Below are 25,878 nucleotides of genomic sequence, written 5' to 3'. Positions count from 1 at the left end.
AATGCCATACATGGTGGTTATTCCTCAAGGGTTACTTGAGTAGAATCTTTAAACCTTTGTAAATCCTAAAGCTCATAACTCTGCCTCACTGCCCTCTCATCCCTCCCCAGGGCCCCAGGGGACCAAAGGGAGACGTAGGCCTTCCAGGAGTCCGGGGGCCAGCAGGGTTCAAGGTAAGAACTAGACCACATTGGGAGCTGGAGATCAGAATATTTATAGTGATTATGACAAGTGTCTAAAAACAAAATAGATGTTTAACATTTAACGGTTTAGACCATGAGGCCCCACTATATTTGGTGAGGAATGTAAAAATTTAATTTCTCTCTCTTTGCACAGGGAGAGAAGGGAGAGCCAGGGGTGACCATAGCTGCTGATGGATCCATTTTATCAGCTCCAAGAGGCCCCCAGGGGCCCAAAGGCATCAAGGTACCACACAAGTGACCCTTCACCTTTGTCTGACTCGAGTGTCTTACCAGGTAACTCATGCTTGGTCAGTGAGAGTAATATGATTCAAATAACATAACCTGAAATCTGCACCACATTTGCTCAGTTGTGGACGATAATAAAGAGCTGATGTCTACCTGCACAGCAGTATATCAACATGTCAAGTGTGCATCATGCATGTCAGTCAAAGTCACACATTAGGGTAGTTGGATAAGATAGCAGTCAGAAGGAAGAGGAGAAATTGAAGGATATGTGCCAATATTTCTTGCCAATTGCACTGCTCTTAATGCATCAGCAGTGCAGTAAAGTGAGTGTTATTATGGTTGTTGTGATTCCACACATTTCTGCAGTTAACCTGAACTATTAGAAACTCCTGTTACCCCCCCTGCTGTGCAGAAATCAAGATCAATCTGTTTTACCATCCATGATAATATGCCTAAATTGTTTCCAAATTTCTAGTTATTGCAAGATACTGCTGCTGATCTTTAGACAGTAACAAAGGCACTGATTCAGTCTCTGTCCTCGGCCATAATAAATACTGCGACGCTCACCTTTTTGGAGACTTCAATGGGCACCATTTGGGGTATTGTGAAAAATCCCTGTTATTCCAGAGAAAGAATTCCTTTAAACTTACAGCGAGAGAAACAATTTGTCTTTTGTTACCTGTTCACAACAACAATTTATGTAAATCTCACACCATATCCTGATTGTGTTCTCATCTCACATTTTGCTGGATTCATTCTGTCCTGTCATAGGGTGACCGTGGGTTCCCTGGACCTGCTGGACTTATGGTTAGTTCATATTAAAAATAGATAAATACCTACAAATTTAAATCGTCTGGAAGATTTTTTTTTTTTTTTTTTTTTTTTTAATGATTTGCTCATGTGGAGAAGCTACACATAAATCTCATTATTCTTATTGTTTGAAATTACTTGGGTAAACTGTTGAGGGAATGTAAATGATGTGTATATTTATTACTATGTTTCTGTTGTATTCAGGGCCCAATAGGACCATCTGGACAAAAAGGAGAATATGGCTTCCCCGGTCGCCCAGTAAGTTCCTATTTGCTGTATATATTTCAGGAAAAACTTATTGGAAGAGAATCTGCTGAAGTGCTGGTTTCAAAACTCACTGTGAAAAACTAAGGAATGAAATATATTTCTTTGTGCCAGAGAAAGCTTTTTTATTTATTAAAAAGTTCAGTGCAGAACTAAATCTCTAATTTAAGGTGAGGACCTGAGGATCTCAGTACCTGATGCTCCACAGTGCACACTGTGCACAAACACAGATGTGTTTCATCCTTTTTCTGTCTGCAGGGACGACCTGGTATGCCTGGGAGGAAAGGTGAAAGAGGAGACTCTACTGGCCAACCGGTAAGAGTGGAGGGAAAGGAAGAAAGAGACATTTCTGTTCTTGTTGTGAAAGGCCTAAACAGTAATCTAGTTGACCATTAAAGACTTACATGTTATATATATTCAGATACCTATTTCTTACAGTCAGTTGATTACACAAGCCTGTATTTGATGAATGTTTGATGTAAATACATCTCTGACAGCATGTGTCCATCATCCATTTTGGTGTTAGGGTGTTTTTATGGTATTTCAGATTGTCCCTTACTTCAGTTTCAATCACTTTGAAATCGTCTGTCTGTCTGTCTGTCTGTCTGTCTGTCTGTCTGTCTGTCTGTCTGTCTGTCTGTCTGTCTGTCTGTCTCACCTCTCAGGGGCCTCCAGGCCCTCCAGGCCCACCTGGACTTCCAGGAAGAATTCTTGGACTGAACGGAGTAAGTTTCCATCTGCAACTGGCTATTTATTTCTCTTGTTTGGCATTTTCAGGGATTTTAATGTGGATGTTGATGATTAGATGATGCTGATCATGAAAAGCCAGCACTTTCGCTGAAATATTTAAATGCTTGTTTTATATATGTATGTTGGGTGTACCTCCATAAAATGCAATAAAACTTTTTTTTTTTTACATGTCTGTAAATATCATTACAAATTTAAAGTTGACTGATCATTTAGTCTGATGACGCTGCTCTTCTTTGAATTTTAAAGACAGTGTTTCCGGTGCGCCCCAGACCGCACTGCAAAAAGGGACGAGTGAGTCTTACTTAGACCATCTGAGTGGTCTGTTTCAGCTTGAAATTGGACCATCTGGTGGTTCTGTTGGTGTTTGGGTGTAGCAGCATGGCAGCTCTCTGGTCTGGGCTACAAACAGCACCCCATCTCTCATACCGCCCCTCATTTCTTCCTCTCCTCCCCTTGTCTCTCCTACTGTCCTAATAATCTTTGGAAAGGTTACATGTCATCAGGCATTAACATTCTTCTTGTATGCAGGTTGTATCTGGACATGTGTTGCATTATCTGAGCTACCTGTTATGTATTTGTGGTTGTATCTATATGCAAAAATATGTCCAGGTATCAATAAATTATGCATTATCCACCTCTAAATGTGAAATGGCTGGTACGATCTGTGGTACATCTTGGTTGCATTTCTACCAAGATGTACTGTGACTTTTATAAATCGAGTTTGATCATCCAGGTTGAATGTTAATGCCGGATGTTAAAAGGCTCTGAGTCTGAATCCTGCTTGCCTCATCTGTGCGTACTGTCCTCATCACAACGGTTAAGATGAAGTTAGGTGTCAGGGAGGAGAGGCGAGAATTGACTACTGTCAATACCTATCATCTACTGTATACTATATACATCAGAGTTGGTGCCAGATCACATTTCAGTTCAGTTAGTTCAAAAAGTAATTTATAAAAAAAAAAAAAAACATTTTCTTAAACTATTAATTATATTTTATGCATTCCAAAGGAAATAAAAAGCTCCCTCATTAATTTATTGGATTTAAAGTGAGATATATCAAACTCTGACATTCATTAAATAAATAGTGGTAGAAAGTAGTCAAGTATGCCTAGTCAAGTACCTAAGTACAAATTTGAGGTACTTGTACTTCACTTTAGTAATTCCATTTGCTTCTTTATACTGTACTAGATTTCAGAAGAAAAAACATATATAATAATGTACGTTTTAGTTGAATACATTTACTTGATAAATGTGGCACTTACAAGTTAATTAACAAATTCAAATTATGAATAAATACATATGTAATATGTTATATTTGAAAATGGGTGAAAATAAGTGCTTTTAATGTTGATACTTACATATATATATTTTAATGCTTATTATTTATTATGCTTATTACTTGTGTACATTTTGAATCAGGACAATTTTTCTTTTTCACTGTAGCACTGTTCTCATGGTGCTGGTTTGTGGGCTTTGCTTTTTTAACTTTCTGTTTGAAACGTGTCCTGTGGCCTCTGATGATGCTGCAGTTTCTACATAGCTTAATTCCAATCAAATATGCTGGGGGAGGCTCTCTGCAGGGATTAAACAGAGTTACCATACATCTTATAAAGAAAAAACAGTCACTGTGCATCATTAATTATAAAAATCCGAGCATCTAAATGTCAAATTTGATGGTTAATATAATTTGTTGGACATTTTATGGAAACATCTGATTGGAATTGGGCTGCTGTTTCTTCAGATGTGATTGTTTCAGTTGTAGGTATGGTGACGGGCTCCTCCATGAATGTGTGAAAATGAATCTCTAAATTTTCACTAGACTAAATGTACAGAGGGCCTCATTCAATTTGTTTAAAAGCTGAACAAGCTTTATTATATGGCCTACAGATTTATACATTAGATTAAATGGCATTATGCTCTTGGATGGATAATGGTGGATAATTATTCCAACTCAAAGCAACTGTTATAAATAAGTGTGCCACCAAACATTTAACTGTTGCAGTGTTTTGTTTTTAAACCCCTGTCAAGCTGTCAAACACTGCACTGTTCTCTAACCTGTTGTCTTTTAACCACCACAGTCAAGAGAGGGCTGTGTGTGCTGCTGTCTTAAGCATGCATCCCATGTATTTAACAGGTGTTTTTGCAGAGCTGACTGCAGCGTTTTGTGACTGTTTTGTTGTAACCAGAGTTTTTAACGTGTTCTTTACATGTTTGACTTAAAGATATAATCCAATCTATGTGTTCAGCAGTCTGTGCATTGAACATACTGATATCAATGTAATGGTCGTGGGTGTGTGTCTCTCTGTGTGTGTGTAGGAGTCAGGGACATGGGGACTTAAAGGAGACAAAGGAGATGTGGGACTACCTGGAGAACCAGGCACACCTGGTAAAATCTTCACAACAGATATGTCTTATTGACTGACATTAACGTCCTCTGATATCTGGGTGTCCATTTGGTTTAAACTGAGTTGCTTAAAAAGAATGAGAAATGTCCGCAGGAACTTGTATCATTTATATTGTATCATACTTTCTTCTCAGCACCCGTGTTTCCAGATGGAATCGTGGTGAGTTCCAAATGATTATTAAATTATTATTAAATGTCTAATGTCATTACAATACACTGACAGCAAATCATCCACAAGGATTCTTGTCATGTTAAAGGTGCACTGACCAATAGTTTCATATCCACTGCATCAAACGACTTTGTGTTGTGTGACGCCGGGTGCTATTATAACAAAACCACAGTCTATTATCACCTGACTCCACAGTTCTCCTTAGCTCGACACAGCTTTTAAGTGACTCTCAGCTCTTTGTTTTGGGGATTAACAAAGTAAGCGACTAGCTGGTACTTTTATAGCACGTTAACAGCTAAGTGCCAGATAATTTACTCAGGAGTCGGTGGAGACCAAAACAGACCTTAACAATACCCTGCGTAAGATTTTGGCTCATGTCTGAAAATGACTTGAATTCTGTTATATATTTTGTTTACTTTACATTATCCGACAATGTTGGCAAAAGGAAGTTAGAGAACATGAATAAACATGGCATGAATGAAAAACATAACCTCATCCATAAACATTTCTGCCTGACAAAGACAGATATTCATCAGTGGTTGTTGAACACTTATCCCATGCTACTGACATATTTTGTTCTGTTTAGATTGAGAGACCTCTAATGGCATAAATTACACACTGTGCATTCAGAGAAGCGGGAACATTGACTATCATCAGGTGGTCAGAAATGTGTCAAAATAAATGCTACTGTTGGTTAGTGTATGAATTTTTAATACTGCTTGCTTACACACAATAATTATCTGCTTACTGCCAAAATGTTGTGTTTGCTGATCCAAGACAGGTTCATCCTTCATTCCTTTCATTACTACTCTCTTGAACACAATGATTCAGATGATTCATGATTCTGTTTGTGAAACTCAGAAGTTTGAGGCTATCAGTAATAAACTGCTGCCAAAAAATGTATTTAATTCTTATGTATGCTTTCTAACATGGGGAGGCTGTGATTGTTATAAACAAAGAGCTATGTAAGTTAAGTGAAAATAAATCTGAGAGAGGACTCCATTCTTGCAAGGAGTTAAGCTTCTGGATACTCCTGAAATTATCTTTTAAACAGCGTGTGCCTGATCTGCTGTACATGTGTCTGTTTCTTTGTGGATCTCCCAGGGTGCTAGAGGTGATCAGGGATATACAGGTCAGAAGGGAGAGAAGGGTGACAGCGGGCCGCCCGGTCCTCCAGGACTGCCTGGGAGGTCAGGACTTGTGGTGGGTTCAGATCATAAAAAGCTACATGCTGAAAATACGGTTCTAATGAGTCGGTATTTATTCAGTTGGATATCTGTGAGTGAACATTTTCAGCTTGAATTGTGCATTGCTTTTAAAATGCAGTGAGGAATTCTCAGCTGAATTTCTCTGTATATATGATCCTGCAGGGTCCAAAAGGTGAATCCATCGTGGGTCCTGAAGGGCCTGTAGGCTCTCCGGGCCGACCTGGACCTTCTGGGCACGGACGTCCTGGACCTCGAGGGCCTCCTGGCCCTGCTGGTCCCCCAGGACCTGCATATGGAGGTAAGTGTGTGTAAAGGTGAGAGAGAGAGGTGGAGAACTCAGCTTATGTTTATAAAAGATATAGACCACAGGCTTAAGCTGAGGCTGGCTGTATCTGTAAAATGTATTTCTTATGTGTCATTATCAGATGTCAGTATCCCTGGACCTCCTGGCCCCCCCGGACCACCAGGACCTTCAGGTTATGCCAGCCCGGTAAGATACCTGCCATTATGCAAATCATCTTACAGCTGATGAACTGTTTTATCATAACTTGCCTCAGTATTTACACACTAATATAACAACTATATAAGTGTCAGTATGGAGACAGTGTAAGTGTGCTAAAGGCCCGGCACTAACCTGCTTTGGGGGCGTTCAGCCTTCTTCAGGAGTTATGGGCTCCATCCCAACACGCTGGGTAGCCGCATACCACATTTATCATAGGATGCTGTACAATCTGCTGCACATGACTGACTGTTGACTTTTTCCTCTCCCACTTCCTCCCCTCCTTCACCTGCCCTTCCTCTGTCGGCAACACCAAACCATGTACCTGATGCCACTAGCTTCCCCTTGTGGCAGGATTGAAATGTAGCCTTCCCTATTCCTGTCCACATCACGAACAGAGTTAATGTGAAACACCACCACCACCACAGTAAACAAACTCTTACATGCATAAACACACACATACAGACGTCTGCTACGCCACCCCTGATTTTGAATATGGCACTTTTAAATGTAAAATCTCTTTTAAATAAGACATATCTTATTAATGACCTAATTTTAGATACAAATATTGACTGCATGTTTTTAACAGAAACATGGCTGAACGCTGATTGACCAATAACCCTCACTGAAGCTTCACCATCAAATTTTTCATTCTCCAGTAGAATAGACAGAAGAGGTGGAGGCACAGCAACCACCCACTCAGCATCACTTGGTTTTAAAGACATTACATTCCGACACTACACATCCTTTGAATATCACTCCTCAGTTTTCAGCAACCCACCCATACAGGGGTGTTTACCAGTTACCAGTTTACCGACCACCCAAACGGTGGTCTCAGAACTACTCACAATCATTCACACTAACTACGTTAGGGTCATTATATCAGGTGATATTAATGCACACATGGACAATCAATCAGACACTTTTACCATGGAATTTTTAAACAGACTTAATTTTATAAATTTTACTCAACATGTTACCCAGCCTACCCATAACAGAGGACACACTTTGGATCATTTAATTATCCATGGCCTGTCTGTTAACATCTCCTCAGTGATCGATGTAGGTCTGTCAGATCATTTCTGTGTCTTTTTTAATGTCTGTGATCCTATACAACAGGATATTCCGCAGCGAACTGTCAGGGAACGCTATCTTACTAATGAAGTGACTGCAAATTTTATTCATCTCTTACGTGACACTCCTGCAGACATTTTACCCACCTCATGTGATTTTATAGTCAGTAGTTTTAACAGTTAAGTGAGGTCAATCCTTGACATAGTTGCTCCACTCACTCTGAAAAAGACCATTACCACCCCAACTCCTCCCTGGCGAAATAAAAAAACTAGACAAATAAAGAGAAACTGTAGAAAAGCTGAAAGAGGGTGGAGAAAAGATGAATTAACAGTGAACTACCAAATTGTCCGTGAACATCTTAACACCTATAATAAAGCAATTAAAGATTCAAGACAATGACATTTTTCAAAACTGATAGATGACAATTGGAACAACCTCAAAATCCACAACAATCGACCATCTTATTAACCCTGTTTTAATGAAGTCTAGCAGTGAGTCATTCATTTCTAAATGTGAAGATTTTGCAGATCACTTCAGAAGTAAAATTGATGATATTAGATCACTTTTATCCAAAGATCAGAATCTCAATTTCATTACTACATAACCTTTATTTTTACCTGAGGACACACTAGAGAAGTTTGCTCTGGTTGATGCTGAGATGCTTGCCAAAGTATCTTCCCAACTAAAACCAGCAACCTGCATTTTAGATCCCATTCCCACTTTCTTTTTTAAAACATTTTATAGCTCTTTTAAAGATGATTTACTTAATATTGTAAATTACTCTCTTCAGGTGGGTGTCTTTCCCACAGCACTTAAGACTGCCGCAGTCAAACCCTTCTGAAGAGAAACAGTCTAGATCCCTCCATACTTAATAATTACAGACCAGTATCCAATTTACCATTTTTAAGCAAAATTTTAGAGAAACTTGTTTTTAATCAGTTAAATAATTTAATGATCACCCACAAAATCTATGAAGTTTACCAGTCAGGTTTTAGGTCAAACCATAGTACTGATTCTGCACTGATAAACACTGTAAATGATCTCAAGATGAATTTGGACAAGACAAAACCCTCTATTTTAGTACTACTGAATTTAAGCGCAGCCTTTGACACAGTAGACCACCCAATTCTTTTAGACAGACTTCACAATCAGGTTGGAATCTCTGTTTCTGTTTTTAATTGGTTTTAATCTTATCTTATTGACAGAAAAAATGTTTGTGAGTATGGAGGGATACCCATCAAAGAGCTATAAAATTACCTGTGGTGTCCCTCAAGGGTCAATTTTAGGTCCCACACTTTTTAATCTATATATGCTGCCACTTGGGAGCATCATCAGTAAGCATGGCATCAATTTCCACAGTTATGCTGATGACACACAACTGTATATCGCTGTGTCTCCTGATGATCCAGGGCTAATCGATGCCCTTTTTAATTGTATTTTACTCACGGTGAGGCCGCCTTCACTACCACGGTCCACGTTTATGGAACAGCCTCCCAGAGGACCTGAGGGCACTGAAGAATGTTGATTCTTTTAAGAGCAACCTTAAGACCTTCCTTTTTAGGCTGGCTTTTAGCTGAATTTGATTTATTTATTGCTTCTTATTCTGCTTAAACCTGGTTTTATTCTATTCATCTATTCACTCACCACTCATCTATTTACTTTAACTATTCTGTTTTATCTTGTTTTACTTTATTCACAATTTACTTATTTATATTATTGATTTCATAGCAGTTTTTGACTTTTAACCTCCTTTATTATTTTATCAGTCTTAGTTTTCGTGTTTTATTATTTCATCTTATTTTACTGCCTCTAGTGTCTCCTCAGTAAAATATATCAATGATAGTGTTTCCTCAGTTCCGCAATACCTGTTGTTAGTGCATTGTTTTACGTATGACCATTTATTTTTTTTATTATTACTCACCCTTTTATTTCGCTTACTGTGTTTAAGTAGCTGAATACGTGTGTGTGTGTGAGTGGGTGGGTGGGAGTGTGTTTGCGTGTATGTATGGGGGGGTGTTGAAATTGTTGCTGTTCTAATTCTGTAAAGCACTTTGTATAGAGCACTTTTGTGCTCTATAAATAAAGTCTGATTAATTGATAGATTGATTGATTGATGCAGTGATGTGTACATTCAGGTGACCACCTATAAGACACTACATGCTCTGAGCAGAGATACTCACCGGGCTGCAGAGGGAACGTTGGTTTATGTGTCTGAGAAGGGAGGAGAGCTGTACATCAGAGTACGCAATGGCTTGCGCAAGATCCAGGTGTGTGTTGTGTTTGTGGACATGTGTAAGTTTGGTTGGATGTGTGATTTTTCTCTGTATTTGTCATTTATCAACGGTGTACGAACACATTTTCTGTGTCTTTTAGAGAAGATAGAATACGTTAATAATGCCACCTGTTCATGAAACATAATTCACAAGCTTTACAAGCTGTGAATATGAAGAAGTTTTGAGTTTGACCTACAGAACAGTAACTCAGATGGTCTCCATGCCACTTTTGTGCTTTTATCTAGCATGACATTTAACCTGATGAAAGCAGATGGTGAAATCAACATGGGATCACAACTCTGAACCAGATCTGATATGTGTTTCCTTTCAGCTCGGTGAATTGATCCAAAGTGGAGCCTCCTCCACAGCGGCATCTCAGGCCCTCAGCAGACCTGGAGACTGGAGCAGACCACACAGGGCCCACAGCCAGGTTCTCTCTCTCTCTCTCTCTCTCTCTCTCTCTCTCTCTCTCTCTCTCTCTCTCACACACACACACACACACACACACACACACACACACACACACACACACACACACACACACAAATTCAAGGTACTTAACTTGTGTATTTCAATTTAATGCACCATATACAGAACTTAAGTAAATGTTCTTAGTACTAACTCATCACTGACTACATTTGTCTGACAGCTCTAGTTACCATTTCTTTGAAATTATTTTCATACCTGTCGTGTCCTGTAAAAGACATGTATCAAGTCAACAAATCTCTGCTCCTTCTTAAACTCAATTGTTACTTCATTGGATTAGCTGGAAGATAAAAGATGAAAACGGGGATGTGATTCTGAGCGTGTTGACTTCTTAGAGATACGTGGTTCTAACAGGGACGGTAGCTACAAACATAGGATGATCTTACAGAATGTGGTGGACTGCAACCCAACAGACTATAAAGTAGTTAAAATTAGATCATACTTACACATGTGGGCGGCTGTAGCTCAGCGGGTAGAGCAGGTCGACTAGTGATCAAAAGGTCACTAGTTCAAATCCCGGCTCCAGGCAAGGCTGGGCTGCATGTCGAAGTGTCTTTAAGCAAGATACTGAACCCCACATTGCTCACTGACATGAGACCATGACTTACACATGTACATCAGTGAAATGCAACACACTGATTAATGCAGGGTCATTTTAATTTGAAAAAAACAAAAGAATAAAGTACATTCTTGCGTATTGTACATGCATACCTTTTACGCTGCACTTGTGGTATTACTACTGTTACTTGTTAAGTTAAGGATCTGAACACCAACATTGTACCGCACAGGCCCTGAAACTGTAATGAACACACAATAACAAACCTGATGAGACCATATCCAAGACCATATAGACCATATAAAACTGTCTGTTTTCATACATATTTCTTTGGAAACTATTAAACATACACCTATCAGGCATAACATCATGAGCAACTGCCTAACACTGTGAAGGTTCCCCATGTGCAGCCAAAACAGCTCTTACCTGTCAAGACATGGACTTAAGACCTCTGAGGATGTCCTGTGTTATGTTATAGTGGATCCTCTGGGTCCTGTATGTTGGGGGGTGGGTCCTCCATGGGTCAGACCTTCCCCAGCAAGTCTTACAGATGCTTGGTCAGATGCTTAGTGTTGTTGTGATGAGGGGCCTACAACAGTGTTTGGATGGCTGGTGCGTGTCAAGTGGCATTCACATGAGATGATTATGATGAGATGAGCAATGTTATTTACGTCACCTGTCAGTGGTTTTAATGTTGTGGCTGGTCGGTATATCTTTACATTTAGAACTGAACGTACTAAATCATATATTTTTTGTTGAACAGGAGCTTCAGGAGGGCAGCAGAGGATATCAGCCCAGCTTTCATGTACTACCACAGACCTTCAACGCTGTTCCTGGGGTGAGCGTAATAAACACACCTTAACAGGCACCTGGCAACACACCAGCCAGCAACTGCCTCACTTTAGCAGACCTGGCTGACGCTACGCCTGGTAAATCAAGTGTCGGATTTGCTGTGTCTTCCTGTGTCTCAGCTCCACCTGGTAGCACTGAACACTCCGCTGAAGGGGGACATGCGTGGCATCCGGGGGGCAGACTTCCAGTGTTACCAGCAGGCACGCTCTATGGGGCTAACGGCCACCTACAGGGCCTTCCTGTCCTCACACCTGCAGGACCTGGCAACCATTGTGAGGAAGACGGACCGCACCAACATGCCCGTGGTTAATCTCAGGGTGAGGTTCAAACTGATGTTTACCTTAACACTTTTACTTGGATCTAATAAGGTTTCACGGTTGTTATCATTAAACTTATCTGCATTTCTGACCTTTGGGACCCTCTGTGTCCCTACAGGTTTAAACACATAGTAATGGATGATGTGCTTACCGCTGACATCTTCTTTTGAGATATTTCAGCCCACTTTTGTCCATCTCTCCTCCCAGGGTGAAGTGTTGTTCGATAGTTGGATGTCCATCTTCTCTGGGAATGGAGGCATTTTTAACCCGTCCACACCCATCTACTCCTTTGACGGGCGCAACGTGATGACTGACTCAGCATGGTGAGTAAAGATGTGTCAATCAATCAAAAAACTAAACCAAAAAAAAAAAGAAACGAACAAATAAATTGAAATATAAATAAATATGTTATATATATTTGTTATATATAACAAGTTAAAGCCACATTAAGATGGTGGGCCTTGAGTTTCCTTTTCAAAATACCAACATTCTGTGCTGGAAAACAATATAGCTTCAGACTTTGTGGGTTCAATCCTAGATTTGGTATCACCAGTGAGTTTCAGTCAGCTGTTAATAATGTGCATAGACTGAGCTCTTCCCTCAGTTTTAGGCCTTTGCAGAACTCTAAACATCTATGTTTCCAGTTAGCTAACCTGCCTTACTTTGGACCCTGTCTCTGTCCCTCCCTCTCCACCCAGGCCAGAGAAGGTGGTCTGGCACGGCTCCAGTGCAGTAGGCATCCGCCTGACCACTAACTACTGCGAGGCATGGAGGACAGCTGACATGGCGGTGACGGGCCAGGCTGCACTGCTGCAGACGGGACGACTGTTAGGACAACACACCCACTCCTGCTCCAACCACTACATAGTGCTGTGTATAGAGAACACGTACGTGGGGAACACACATCAAAGGAGGACCTGAAGACGGAGAGCAAACACACACACGGACACACTCACCAACACACATGCAGGCATGCTGAAATCGCAGAGTAGATAACGCAACATAGTGCACATTTGAATTTGAATGGAAGACACGTGCAGGCACATACACTTGATATGATGACATGTCACTGCATAGAAATGACAATAACACAGATTTAGGCACTTGTATTCGTACATGCAGATAAAAAAATATACACATGCAGAAGGAGACAGCAACACTAAATGAACACAACACATGCAAAACACACATTTCAGTTCCTTTAACTTTTAGTTTCCTCTTTAGTGCCGTGTATAATCCAGCAGTCTCTAATGTTGCCATGCATCCGTCCCAGCCCAGATCAAAGTTATCTGTATTCACTGTGAACATGAAACAACATTAGGACTTGGAGAGAATGTGTTATTGAAGTAAGAGACATCAGCAGAACTGAATAACTTTACAGACCATACCAGTGTTTTATCTCCATCACTACAAAACCTTCTCAGTTACATTCTTATTGATTGTTTCCAAATGGAGTATTTTTTTCAACGGTGCCATGCAGCCATTGGTTTCTATGTGTTTCCCAACAGTACCAACAATCTTAAAACCAGTTTGTGAACGTCAGGTTTACATAACTTTTTGTTCAGTGACATGTTTCTGGTGTGATGCATTACTTGGATTCAAAACAAGAACATATTCTGACAAAAGTAATGTTTAATGTTGACTGTGACATATTAAACACCTTAAAGGCCCTTAAAGGTAGGTTTTAGTGGCATCCAGCAATGAGGTTTCACAGTGCAACCAACTGAACACCCCTTGTCTCACCCTTAAAAAAGCAAAAGGCCCTCTGTAGAGTCAGTGTTTGGTTTGTCCATTCAAGGCTACCGTAGAAACATGGCACTGCAACACTGTGGACTCCAGGGAATAGGACATGTGTCCTCTGTAGATAATAAAAGCTTGTTTTAAGGATATTGGTGCAGAAAGATTGTTAGTTTCTGGTGTTTTACAACAATCATGTTACATTTCTGAAAGTAGATCCCCATAATTCCAACACACTGGACCTTTAAACAAGGCCACCAAATTATTTTCATATAGGGAAAGCCATGGACACTTGGCTATTTAGAACAAAACTAAATACATTACATTTTCTTAATGGCTGTGATATAAAATATGCAGCATGAGTAATGATTTATAGTAAGTGGGTTAAAAACTTGGCAAACTGTTGGTGTACATCCATGTTCAAGTTCCTTTGCAGGGAAACAAGGTATTGTAGTCTTTAGTGATCTTTTTTAATGGAACTGAATCTTTGGTTAAAAAAAAAAAAAAAAAAAAGGTCCAGTTACTTATCTCAGTCTCCGTACCGAACATGACAGTATTGTAGATTAGAACCAAGTGCTACCGGTGTCCGAAGACTATATTTACACTGCAGGTTGTGAATGTTGACTCACCAGCATTGTTTACCTTATGTTGCATTTATTTATCAGTTTAGTGCATTACTAATTGGCTTCACATAATCCAGTATCCAAATCAGGATAATATAGATGTTGTTTTCCTGTATTCTGCTGAACTTTGGTCCTGCTACTCGCAAAAAAGTGATTTGACCTAGTCTCACCATTAACCTCAGTGCTTTAGTGTTCGTATTAAAGTTTAAATCAATGTGTGGTTTTCATTCATTTAAACAGTAGCAGGACATAGTGTGGGAATCTAGTGAGTTCACATTGACATTTTGATGAAGTTGGAACGTGTATATGTACAGTATATATGTTATTATTGTCCAGATGTTCTTGTTTTTTACTCTGTAGAGGTAGATTTTGTATGACGCACACTAAACGACTGCAGATTTTCGAGATGTAGTTCTGCTTGTAAAGATGACATAGGCCTGGATGAAAAGGCACACAGTGTTTAAAATGTTACGATTGTTCTGAGTTAGTTGTCCTGATGTCTGATTATGTTACTGTTCAAACAAAACTTGAGCTTCTGAGGAAAAAGAACATTTGTACTGACAGATTGGTGCTCACTGAATAAATGTCTTATTTTGTGCTTTTTTAAAAAAAATAAATAAATAGGTGACTCCTTTAGTGTCCTTTACTCTTTGTGTCTCAGACTTTCTATTGCGCTTTTTGATAAAAGTCAAATCAATAAAAGAATAGTTAAACAAGCCCATGCATCATATGGGTTCCTTTGGTCACTAAGAAATATTGAATCATATCTTCTTACTGCATAAATAAATCTTGTAGTTTTTGCCCTTTGGCTATAAATAGAGACTGGTGTATAAATTTAGAGAACCTCGGTGTACAGACAACTTTCACATACAAATGAGTGCATCAGAGAAAAACCCTCAGTTTACTGGTGCAACGTCTGACCAGTCTGTCCTCTCCTCCATATCCTTTGTGCCAACTTAATGTCATATGGGCTTTGGCACATTAAAGTCGAATGGATGGAGTCCTAACTAACAATGATCAGACAACGGAACAGAGTTGGAGGAAGGACTCTGCTGTGTTGGTGTCCGGCAAGACTTAATTGCACAACCTCTTTCATCCAGTTTAAATGTTAATGACCTGCCACTTGTACGCCCTGTAATCAAACCAAAATGTATGCGGATGACAGTCATTTTTGCAAATGGTAAAAGCAGACATGAAGTGGCAGCCAAAATTAACATCAGCAATACCATCTGCCAAATATCCAAACTTTCCAAAATTGCTCCTGGGCAGCCCCATATGAGCTGTGAGTTTATCATCTGGCTGTCTGAAACATTTCAATCTAGTTGCAGGAAGGGGCATAGCACAGATACAACTCTTTCAAGAGCTCTCAATGTCACTCTTTTACACTGCAGCTTTTGAGTCAGCTTACAATGCGTTTTTCTATCCAACGTGGCAAGTCAGGTACAGTTTTCGCATGATTTCTTTATTATCTCTCTAACAGGAAACTGTGTGGCCACTGCCGATTTTAGATCCTCCATTTCCCATTTCTCAGTTTTACCATTTTCCCCATTATTCACTACTCCTAGGTCAAATCTGTCATAAGCACATTTGTTTATCAAGGAGTACTCACAAAATCCAATAGAGGGGTCCACGTCATTCTCAGTTTAGCATCTTTACATTAGCTACCTGGAGGTTTCAGAAGTGATTTTAATCATTACTTTTAAAGCATGTGTGGGGCCCTTGATTAGTGTCTCTGAGCTTGAATACAAAAAGCAAGAGATCCTCTGGCAGTACATTCCGAGGTCGAGGCTAAAAATCAGGGTGAACCAGGTCTTTGAAATGAGCTGCTGGAGGAGATCAGGCAGGCTATCTCCAGGTTTTTGTTTAAATATTTTCAACCTTGCTTGTTAAACTTAATATGAATCGTACTGTGATATTTATCTGTAATTTCTCTTGTTTTATGCTTTTTTAAAGCATTTTGTAACTTGTTTTATAAAAATGCCATGTAAATAAAGTTGTTGTTTTTTTTTACATACACCCAGTTCACCCTTGCTGGAATTGGCCTATGGTTGAGTGAAATAAAGGAAAAATACTTTACTATTAAAATTTGTGGAAAAGAAAAAAAAAAAGAAGAAAAAAACTGTCAAAAAACATTGGCAGTGGGTGCGGATTCTGATGCTCAAAAGACGCAGCCTCATGGTAACAAAACAATTCACTTTAATTAAATGGATATGTACAGCACATTCCTGAATCAAAACAGTAAGGTATTATGTCTTCATATTGACAATTCTCTACTTTGTTTCATTTAAAAAAATAAAAAAACGAAACAAAAAAACAGATATAACAGGTGTGCTTCAATTTTCCAAAATGCTTCAAAACCTCCCCTTATTGCACCAGAGCTGTATAGACTTGAGTCACAGGGTCGGCGTGAGGATGTCAGCCTTAAAACAGAAAAAAAAACAACAACAACAACAACAACAACAACAAAAAAAAAAAAACTAAAAACACATCAACGACATACTGGATGCATGTGTCCCACAAAACGAGGACAGTAAAGACGCTTCACTAGTGGCTACAGCCGCTTCCCTCACTGTAGCTCCACCACAGACACTGAAACAATCATTATTCAGATTGCTTAGAAAAAAAACAAGACTATCTATAAAAGGGTATCCATAAAATCCATAGCTTGAAAAAAAATGAGAGAAAAAGAGAAAAATTAAAATGAGAGATTTCATATACAAGTGTTTGTGTGAGTCCAGATGTGTACAGAGGTGTAGAAATAAAGCCAAGAATTTAAAATAGCCAAACCAATTCAGAAAACCCATCAAATAAACTTCCAGAAGAACGTTTTCGAAAGCATCTTCGAGACACTTAGTTTAGACAGTGTAAACAGAAATGTTTCAAATAGATCAGTTCTTCACATACAACACTGGTAATGCTGCAAGGCTGCAATTACAGATGCAAAAATTACCAATTTCAACCCTTATCAGACTGTATGTCATCTCTGCACAGCAGTTACTTCATTTGGACCAAATCAAGATAACTGATGAGGATAATCAATTAAGTTGGAAAGAAAGCTCATCATCACTCATTATCAACTGTGTGTGGTCCTGGAATCCCACATGAATCCTGAAATGAACATTTTGGACCAATAGAAACTGTACTGACATCAGTCAGCTGTTAGAAATCCTCAGACAATGAATGAATAAAATCCAAATCGTAGGTTTGTATTTCAATGTAAGACCTCAAAAGAAACAAATCTGTAGTCTTTGGCAGTTAAAAAAATACATTAGTGGAAGCACGAAAATAGAAATAACATTTTTTCTTGTTGTTTTTGCTCCTGTGTAAAATCAGCCCCAATCTCCCAGTGCTGACCAATTAAAAAAATGAAAATTGACATATCTAGTTGCTGTTGATATTTGGCAGTGTAATGGTCCCTGTAGGTCCAACACAAGTCAACAATCAAATCAAATCTCAGCGAGGTCCTGTTATAAAAAACTGAACATGTCAATATGAACACTCTTTGACTCTGGGTTGTGTGCTGGTGTAAAACAGCTCCCACGGGCAACATCGCCATCACGTGTACTGTGTGTATGTGTGTATTGGGGGTACTTTTCCAATTATTTCTCATGTCATAATTCTACAAGCAGTGTGCATTCATTTTTACTTTGACGGTGTCATTGAGAAAGCATAACAACGATGGAAAACTGCAGCAAGGCGGCCGAAGTGTGAAGGAAAAAAAAGGCTGTCGAAGATCACAACACAAAGTGAGACATCACAACAGATTATCAATGTTGGCCTGATGTGAGTGATTAACACCACTGATCCAAACCCAACACCGCTCATGAATGCAGATACAGCCATGATAGAAGGCCCGTTTTCATTCATAATTAATTTATTCATAACTAATAAACAAATAAAGGTCTAGTTGGAGAGCAGGAAGTAGTTGCCAGTGCAGCGCAAATCGGAGGCCAGAGGATGAGGAGGGCTTCTACAATGGCTACATGTCCCTGAGAACCAACAGCCAAATGTGAATGAAGAGATTTTGTAAAAATCTCTGAACTGGACTACCTGGCACTGTGTGGGCAGAAAGTGTGAGAGATCTCAACATGCCCTGCCCTCAGGTGTGTGTTCTCGGTCTAAGCTGCCACCAAGCCTCCCGCACCTGAAGTCAAAACTGTCACAACTCTCTACGAGAAAGATATACAGAGATATTGTAGATGGTCGGTGCCAAGACTGACACGAGGGAGCCTAAGAAAATAGCACTAATGCAAGCGCCGACCACACTGATTTATTACTCGGTCGCAAATGATTAACCCTGACAGAAGACTTCCTTCCTCTGAGACACTTGAAACTCTGGTTTCAATGTGCTTCCTCACTTTTGATTTTGTATGTACAGTTAATGAAAACGATGCACTTTTAAGGCAGTGTTTCACTTCACTCTCTTCTTAACCAGACGAGGCTCCACCGCTTGGTTGTCAATAATAGTAACAAACAGTCAGAGGCTTGTTGTGTCCCTGGAGGAGCTAAGAGGGCTGCTTATGTGGTTAAAGGAAAACTTCATACAGAAATGTTTATAGCTTTGGCCAGCTGTTCCATCAATTCAATAATTCCATGTATTCATTCAATTCAATTCATTCTTTTTGAAAAATGAAGGGTGATTGTAGATTGACATCTGCAGCAGAGTGTTTAGGTAATAATATCACTCCCAGCATTTCTCATTTTGTTTCAGACAGGGTTTCGTTTACAACACATGTCTAATTGCTCTTGCTTTTTCCCTGCTGGAACAATTATTTGGTTGTGATACATATACAGATGTCTGATCTCAAATGAGGAGCCGAAGGGATAGCGGATTCATGATACTTGTCTTGAGGCAAATAGGACAGTGAAAGTAGGAATAATTTAGATTGCTAAACGGCACCATGTAAGAAAAGAAATGTACTTTTGCTCTGCCTCGTCCCAACTGAAGCTGTTTCAATGCTCAAAAGTTGAGTGAAAACAAATGTTCACATTGACGAGGTCTCAATCAGAGATGCTGAGCAGCATAAAAACACCAAACACACCTCTCTCTCTCCTCACACACACACACACACACACATCACTCAGAGACTTTAGCTGCCTCGAAGTTGACCGCCAGCTTTCTGTGTTTCCTCTTGGAGGCAGAGCTGGGGGTGTGGCCAGTTGCTGGCCTGTTTTGTCGAGGGGGTGTGTGTGGGGCTGCTGTTGACATGGAAACAGCATCTGCTAGGCCAGGGCTGGACGGGGACGGGTTGCTGTTGGTGGTGTGTTGGTGAGGCTGGTCCACTTTACCGCTCTGTGATTGGTCAGAGAGCTGGTTCTGGGCTCTCTGTGTTTGGTTTCTGGCCACGGTGTGGCTGGCATTGTAAAACTCTCGAGTTTCCTGGTTCTTCTTGTTAGCTGAGGCTCGCTTCTTAGTCACCTGTCAGACGACAAGATCAGTTATCATGACTGTGGCAGTTCAGTATCACCAAATATTTCAACAGATATCAATCTCAACTGTCTACCTGTAATGGAATAAACTGATTGTGTGAGCCAATGGGTGGTCCTGCTGCAGGTTGCTGGCGGGCAGCACCAGGGAAGGTTCCCACTGCTCCGTAATATGGTTGGCTTTGGTGGTGGTGGTGGTGAGGAGGCAATGGCATTCCCCACAGAGGGGCAGGGGGATAACCCTGGGGAGGCAATAGCAAACCACCTGGAGAAAGACAGGCAAATAAAAATGATCTAATTAATTCATTTATATGGCTTTTTATTCAAACAGAGTCGAAAATGACACGTGAGGTGTAACAAAGACAGAAAACAGAGTGATACAGTGAGAAAATGTGTTGGAAGTTTTTGTAAACAGCTCATTTTCCTGCAAACATACATTTGTAAAAGCTCAACCTCAGTAACAAACTACGACACTAAACTGTAAGTTTGGAGGACTGACCTTGTTGGTTGAAGACTCCTATGGGTGGGGGTCGTATCTGACCTACTCCTGGGTATAGTGGAGGAGGGAGGGGGAAGCCTGATCCCACTGAGTTCTATGGATGAAAAAAAGGACACACAGAGAAGCTTTAGTTTTACATGAGAACAATAACACCGACAGTGATTTATAGTGTGCGTGTGTGTGTGTGTGTGTGTGTGTGTGTGTGTGTGTGTGTGTGTGTGTGTGTGTGTGTTGTACCAGTCTTTGGAGGGCAAAGAAGGCAGCTCTCTCCTTGGCATCATTTTCTGATTGGCACTGTGGACCATGAACCATCAACCCATTGGAAAGCTTCACCTGACACACAACTGGACCCTGTGGAGACAGAGGACAATGTTACTGCCACCACCCTGGAGCCACCGTACCAGATATCCTTGACAAGCTCCCAGGGCTGCTGCTCTCACTCCCCTCCCCTATCAGTCGTGTGATAGTTTACGTCGGGACCAACGACTTAGCTCATGAGCAGTCAGAGCTGACCAAAAAGGATTTTAACGGTCTTTTATCCTTTTTAAGTACCTGTGGAAAGTCTGTTTTTATCTCTGGCCCAATCCCCACATTGTTCCTTGGAGTAGGGCATTTTAGCAGATTGCTCAGCAGATTGCCCGCAACATTGGTTTTATTAACAATTTTAACCTTTTGGGGCGTCCAGCCTGTCAGGCGTGATGGACTCCAACCCAGCATGCTGGGTAGCCGCATGCTTGCTGTACAATCTGTACAACCGACCTCTTGACTCACTACTGATACATGTGCACACGGACACTCTGCCCCACACTCACCTTCACCCTCCCCCTCCTACACAACACACGCCCCCCGTTCAGTCACCCCAGAGGCGTAGAACAATATCCACACCATCAAAACTAGAATCCTTTAGAGAGACATGATGAGCGCACGTTCAGCACAGACATTAAAATGGCTGACACCCTTTGTGAGGACTTTGCAGACCACTTCAGAAGTAAAATCAATGACATCAGATCAAGTCTTTTACCTCAACAGATTTTAAATGTCGACACACCTGGATCATTGATTTTACCCGAGGAAACACTAGCGAGTTTTGCCCTGGTTGATGTGAGGACACTTGGTCGAGTTTTCCCCCAAGTAAAGCCCACGACCTGCCTATTAGACCCAATTCCCACACCGTTTTTTAAAACACTTTGTGGGTTCTTTGAGGATCAGCTGTTATACATGGTGAATTGCTCTCTTCAGACGGGTGTCTTCCCTGCCTCCTTTAAAATGGTGGTGGTGAAGCCCCTTCCACCAAATAACCAAAAACTCACAGTCTTGGTACCACTGGATCTAACTGCCGCCTTCGATACAGTAGACCATCACATTTTATTAAATAGACTGAAGAACCTGGTCGGCCTCTCTGGTACTGTTCTTAACTGGTTCGTTTCTTATCTCACAGACCGACACTTCTTTGTAAGTATGGATACATGTTCCTCAGAAACCCACAAAATAAAGTGTGGGGTTCTCCAATGGTCAATTTTAGGTCCAACTCTCTTTAATCTGTACATGCTTCCCCTTGAGGCACGGCATCAGCTTTCATAGTTATGCTGACGATGCGCAACTGTACATCGCTGTGTCTCCTGATGACTCTGGGCCTATTGATGTCCTTTTTAACTGCATTTTAGATATCAAGACATGGATGGCAGCACATTTCCCAGTGTTTCCCATTAATTACTTAGACTCTGGCGGCCTGCCATGATCTAATTTGTCCCGCCACAGTCTCAGAGTGAACCCGGTTTCATTGTTTCATTTTTCGCGGGGTTTGCTGCTTTCATTGTCTCTTTTGTCTCTAACTTTGTTAACGGTCTCCAGCTGTGCTTCTTTGCAAATTTACTTGAGTTACTTGAGCAGCAGCTGGCAGAGGAGCTGAGGGCAGAATATATGGAGGGGAAAGGGGCCGCGGCCGTCGGCACAAGGTGGGCAGCATCGGGGCAACTACCGCAGCAGCAGACACGGAGGCGGTGCCAGTCCAAAAGAGCTGCAAACAGAACCAAACGTCGGACACTTGAAATGCCACAAGCCCGCGTGTGGTAACTGCGAGGAGAGCAGAGATAATCTGCAGAGACTTTTTTTTTTTTTTTACTAGATCAGGTCGTTTCCAGTTTTTTCCATTATTATTTTATATATATATATATATATATATATATATATATATATATATATATATATATATATATATATATATATATATATATATATATATATATATATATATATATATATATATATATATATATATATATAAAAATAAATTGTTTCAAATACTTTACTTTTAATTATTAATTGTCTTGTTCTGAGATTTCTCTATTAAAATCGTGTGTAAATATATGCAATAATTACGATGATATGAATATTGATAAATGTATACTCAAATGTGTTAAAATGTACGTTTTGGTGTTATTTCGTTTTTTAAACACAATGAATGCATTCATCACTCAATTGGGTATTTACATGAGAGATTACAGAGTTTAAAATCTAGGAGTCAAAATGAACACTTACGACCGTTCTAGTAGTGTTGGAATTCCGTCCGTTCTAATGTCTACTTAAGGCTTCGTTGTGGACGAGAGCCTCGCGAGCCATGTAGGCCTAACTAACGTATTTTCAGCATCTGAGGAGCAAGTTACCTCACCATATAGCATCAGGCTATTTTTGTTAATAAACTGAAGTCACATTAACGTTACTGTTTTAATCTCAATGTTTGTACCCTTGATTTTCAGATCATGAGTATTTTTAAATACTTCCAGAAGAGAGAGAGAGAAATCCACCAGATGAGGAAGAATCTCCTCCAGAGGTAGCAAGCTAGGATATCTAATATTAACATAAGTGGCAAATCAACAGCCAAACAGATTACGGTATTCGCAACTGTTGAGGCCTATTCAGACACAACAGGACAACGGCCCCATTGCGCTCTGAAACACACGACAGCATTTTGCTGTGCCGAGCAAAGGGCGGGCCACGTTGAACTTTGGGTACAGAGCCAAACCAAAACCCAGCTGCAAATGCAGCTGAAACCTCTTTGTGTCTGAAAGGGCCATTAGGCTTTGGTCAAGAAATAAACTGTAGTAACAGTGGAACGTTACTTGTTTGTTCATAGCACAAGAGACAGCTTCTCCAGAAAGCAGCAGGACAGGTAGTTCATGTAGGGACAGCAGGGGAGACAGCCTCTCCTGAGGGAGTGACAGCAGGTAAGTTTAACAGCAGAGAAAGGGTCAGTAGGTCAGAGTAGTTTCAGTAGTTGTTGGTCTATGTGGGAAATATTTATGTTATTTATGTCACACAGGTGCAGGCAAACACCGGTAATCAGAGTGGAATCCTGAATGGCTGCAATTGCCCCAGTTTAAACACTGGCTTTATGTTACTCCACATGGTAAGTTTAATATTTGCATTTAGTACTAGAGGTCTTACATATGAATTTACATTTCTGAATTGGCCTCTCATATATTTCAAATGTGTGTACATCAGAATGTATAGAACAACATATGGAAAATTAAGCAATATAAAAAAGCAGTTCTGCGATAATTCTTCATTTGAATTGTTAATTAATAATGCAGGGTACATTATGGATGTAAAAATTAGATCTGAGAGGTCAAGTTGGAAATAGAGTCCAAATTTGCAAAGAATGCCCCATTATTAATACCATTATTGCAGTGAGTGGTTTGCAGACTTAATGGATTGTTCTTCTACTTTTTAGGGATGTTTTGTCGTGTTTGCCGGCAGCACAGGCCTGCTGTGAAAAATGGTCCTAAACTGAGACCATTTGTGGAGGTTGGGGCTGTCCATTACAGAAAGGATTATCTCGAGCACCACATCAATACTGAGCACCACCAACACAGCATTAAATGCCACAACTTGATTGTATCAGGTAATTTCCAAGCCTTACTCCAGTCACATCATCAACCTATTAAAATCACAATCCCATAACTTTCTGATGTGGTTGAATGGGTAGTATTCAGGGAGGCTGGAATTAGTTGTAACTTAATCTTTTCTTTGTGCAGGATACTCTGTCATGCATGCCTTCGAGCCTATCATCATTATGGAGCACGAAGCTGTAATTGGGGGGTTCAAGTGCCTGTATTGGTTGGTCAAAAATGAAATAGCCCACCACACCAACTATGGCAAGCTGCTAAGCTTGGCCCAGCGCCTGGGCTGTGACTATTTCCTCAAGCTTAAAGTAAATACTTGTGCAAATATTGCAAACTTGAATTCATTCAGCCCTGATGTAAATCTCAATCCCATTTTTTCATTTTCTGATTTCAAGATTGATCGCAGAAATAACTACCGCTCTCATCGCATAATTGATGAGATGCTAGAAATTGTTTCCACGGTCATTGAGGAGCCTCTCATAGAGCAGATGAGAGCATCCAGAGCAATCAGCCTTGAGCTTGATGAAAGCACAGATGTTTCCCTGCTTCGTCAGCTTGATCTGCACATCAGGTATGACCATACATTTGGTAGACCTCACTTACACAGTTTTGTATACATTTTCTACGTGAATTATGCATACTTCTGGTTTCATACCCTGGTTCTTCTGTAGCTGCAGTAATAGAAGCTAGTGAAGGCATAAATAACGTTATCAGGGATGTGATTTTTCCTGCTTTATCAGGAATACATTTTCCATTTAATCAAGATTCCCCGTGGACCCTGAGGTCCTCCGGCACTGGGGAGGCGGCTTTCGGTTGTTATGGGCCCCGACTGTGAAACAGCCTGCTGGAGAACCTCAGGGTCGCCGAGACTGTTGAGGTTTTTAAAAAGAGGCTCAAAACCCATCTTTTTAACCAGGCTTTTAATTGATTTCTAAATTATTTTTAATTCCTCTTATGCCGTTTTAGCCTCTATGCTTTTATACTTTAGTCCCTGGCATTTTTAGCTTTTATACTTCCATGTTTTAGTCTCATGTTTTTAGCCTCTATGCTTTTATACTTTAGTCCCTGGCATTTTTAGCTTTTATACTTCCATGTTTTAGTCTCATGTTTTTAGCCTCTATGCTTTTATGCTTTAGTCCCTCATGTTTAGTCTCAATGCTTTTTGCTTTATTCTACTGTTTTAGTCTGTCAGTTTTTAATCTCCAGTGTTTCCTCATGGGGGCCTGCCAGACTGGGAGTTGTCTCTGGTCTGGCTGCTGGGGGTGCTGTCACACGGACGGTTTTGGCCCGGGAGGGTAGAGGGCTCTGCACCTTGGTGCAGGGCCTCCTGTCTGCCCGGGTTGGGGTGGTCTCTGTAGCGACACTCCCTGCGGCCTTGGACTATGCACTCTCACAGTGTGGTTGGCCCCCCAAAGGTAGCTTCCTCTGTGCCTCACGTCTCGCTGACCAGCCATGTCTCTTTAGTGACAGCTAGTGTATGTGTGGGTGTGAGTGTGTGTGTTTGTGTGTCTGTGTGCGAGTGTGTGTATGAGTGTGTTTGTGTTTGTGTACGTCTGTGTGCATGTCTTTGGGGGTGGGAAGGTTGGGTTCTTCTAATTTT

The 25,878-nt window shown here is 40.5% G+C and overlaps 2 protein-coding genes across 4 annotated transcripts in view; one reads left to right on the top strand and one right to left on the bottom strand.

The window, feature by feature from the left end:
- The window catches only part of col15a1b (collagen, type XV, alpha 1b), a 59,646-nt gene extending 44,552 nt beyond the window's left edge, over positions 1-15,094 (top strand). Inside the window, exons 26-43 of the mRNA XM_037083732.1 lie at positions 111-173; positions 337-426; positions 1,200-1,235; positions 1,443-1,496; positions 1,761-1,817; positions 2,168-2,227; positions 2,499-2,543; positions 4,569-4,638; positions 4,791-4,816; positions 5,930-6,028; positions 6,196-6,331; positions 6,459-6,523; positions 9,742-9,873; positions 10,211-10,309; positions 11,685-11,759; positions 11,893-12,090; positions 12,298-12,413; positions 12,789-15,094. Coding sequence (XP_036939627.1) covers positions 111-173; positions 337-426; positions 1,200-1,235; positions 1,443-1,496; positions 1,761-1,817; positions 2,168-2,227; positions 2,499-2,543; positions 4,569-4,638; positions 4,791-4,816; positions 5,930-6,028; positions 6,196-6,331; positions 6,459-6,523; positions 9,742-9,873; positions 10,211-10,309; positions 11,685-11,759; positions 11,893-12,090; positions 12,298-12,413; positions 12,789-13,011 — 1,644 coding nt within the window. The 3' untranslated portion in view covers positions 13,012-15,094. The remainder of the gene's footprint in view (positions 1-110; positions 174-336; positions 427-1,199; positions 1,236-1,442; positions 1,497-1,760; positions 1,818-2,167; positions 2,228-2,498; positions 2,544-4,568; positions 4,639-4,790; positions 4,817-5,929; positions 6,029-6,195; positions 6,332-6,458; positions 6,524-9,741; positions 9,874-10,210; positions 10,310-11,684; positions 11,760-11,892; positions 12,091-12,297; positions 12,414-12,788) is intronic.
- The window catches only part of xrn1 (5'-3' exoribonuclease 1), a 33,310-nt gene continuing 17,780 nt past the window's right edge, over positions 10,349-25,878 (bottom strand). The window contains exons 38-42 of one of the 3 annotated variants that reach the window (XM_037083730.1): positions 20,614-20,727; positions 20,377-20,470; positions 19,955-20,142; positions 19,506-19,869; positions 10,349-10,388 (exon numbers count right to left, since the gene is read on the bottom strand). In XM_037083730.1, coding sequence (XP_036939625.1) covers positions 19,528-19,869; positions 19,955-20,142; positions 20,377-20,470; positions 20,614-20,727 — 738 coding nt within the window. In that variant the 3' untranslated portion in view covers positions 10,349-10,388; positions 19,506-19,527. The other 2 variants (XM_037083729.1, XM_037083728.1) reach the window with 2 other exon arrangements.

The sequence above is a fragment of the Acanthopagrus latus genome, chromosome 21 (genome assembly GCF_904848185.1).
Source record: "Acanthopagrus latus isolate v.2019 chromosome 21, fAcaLat1.1, whole genome shotgun sequence".
Taxonomy (NCBI): Eukaryota; Metazoa; Chordata; class Actinopteri; order Spariformes; family Sparidae; genus Acanthopagrus; species Acanthopagrus latus.
This window is presented reverse-complemented; position numbering and strand designations above follow the sequence as displayed.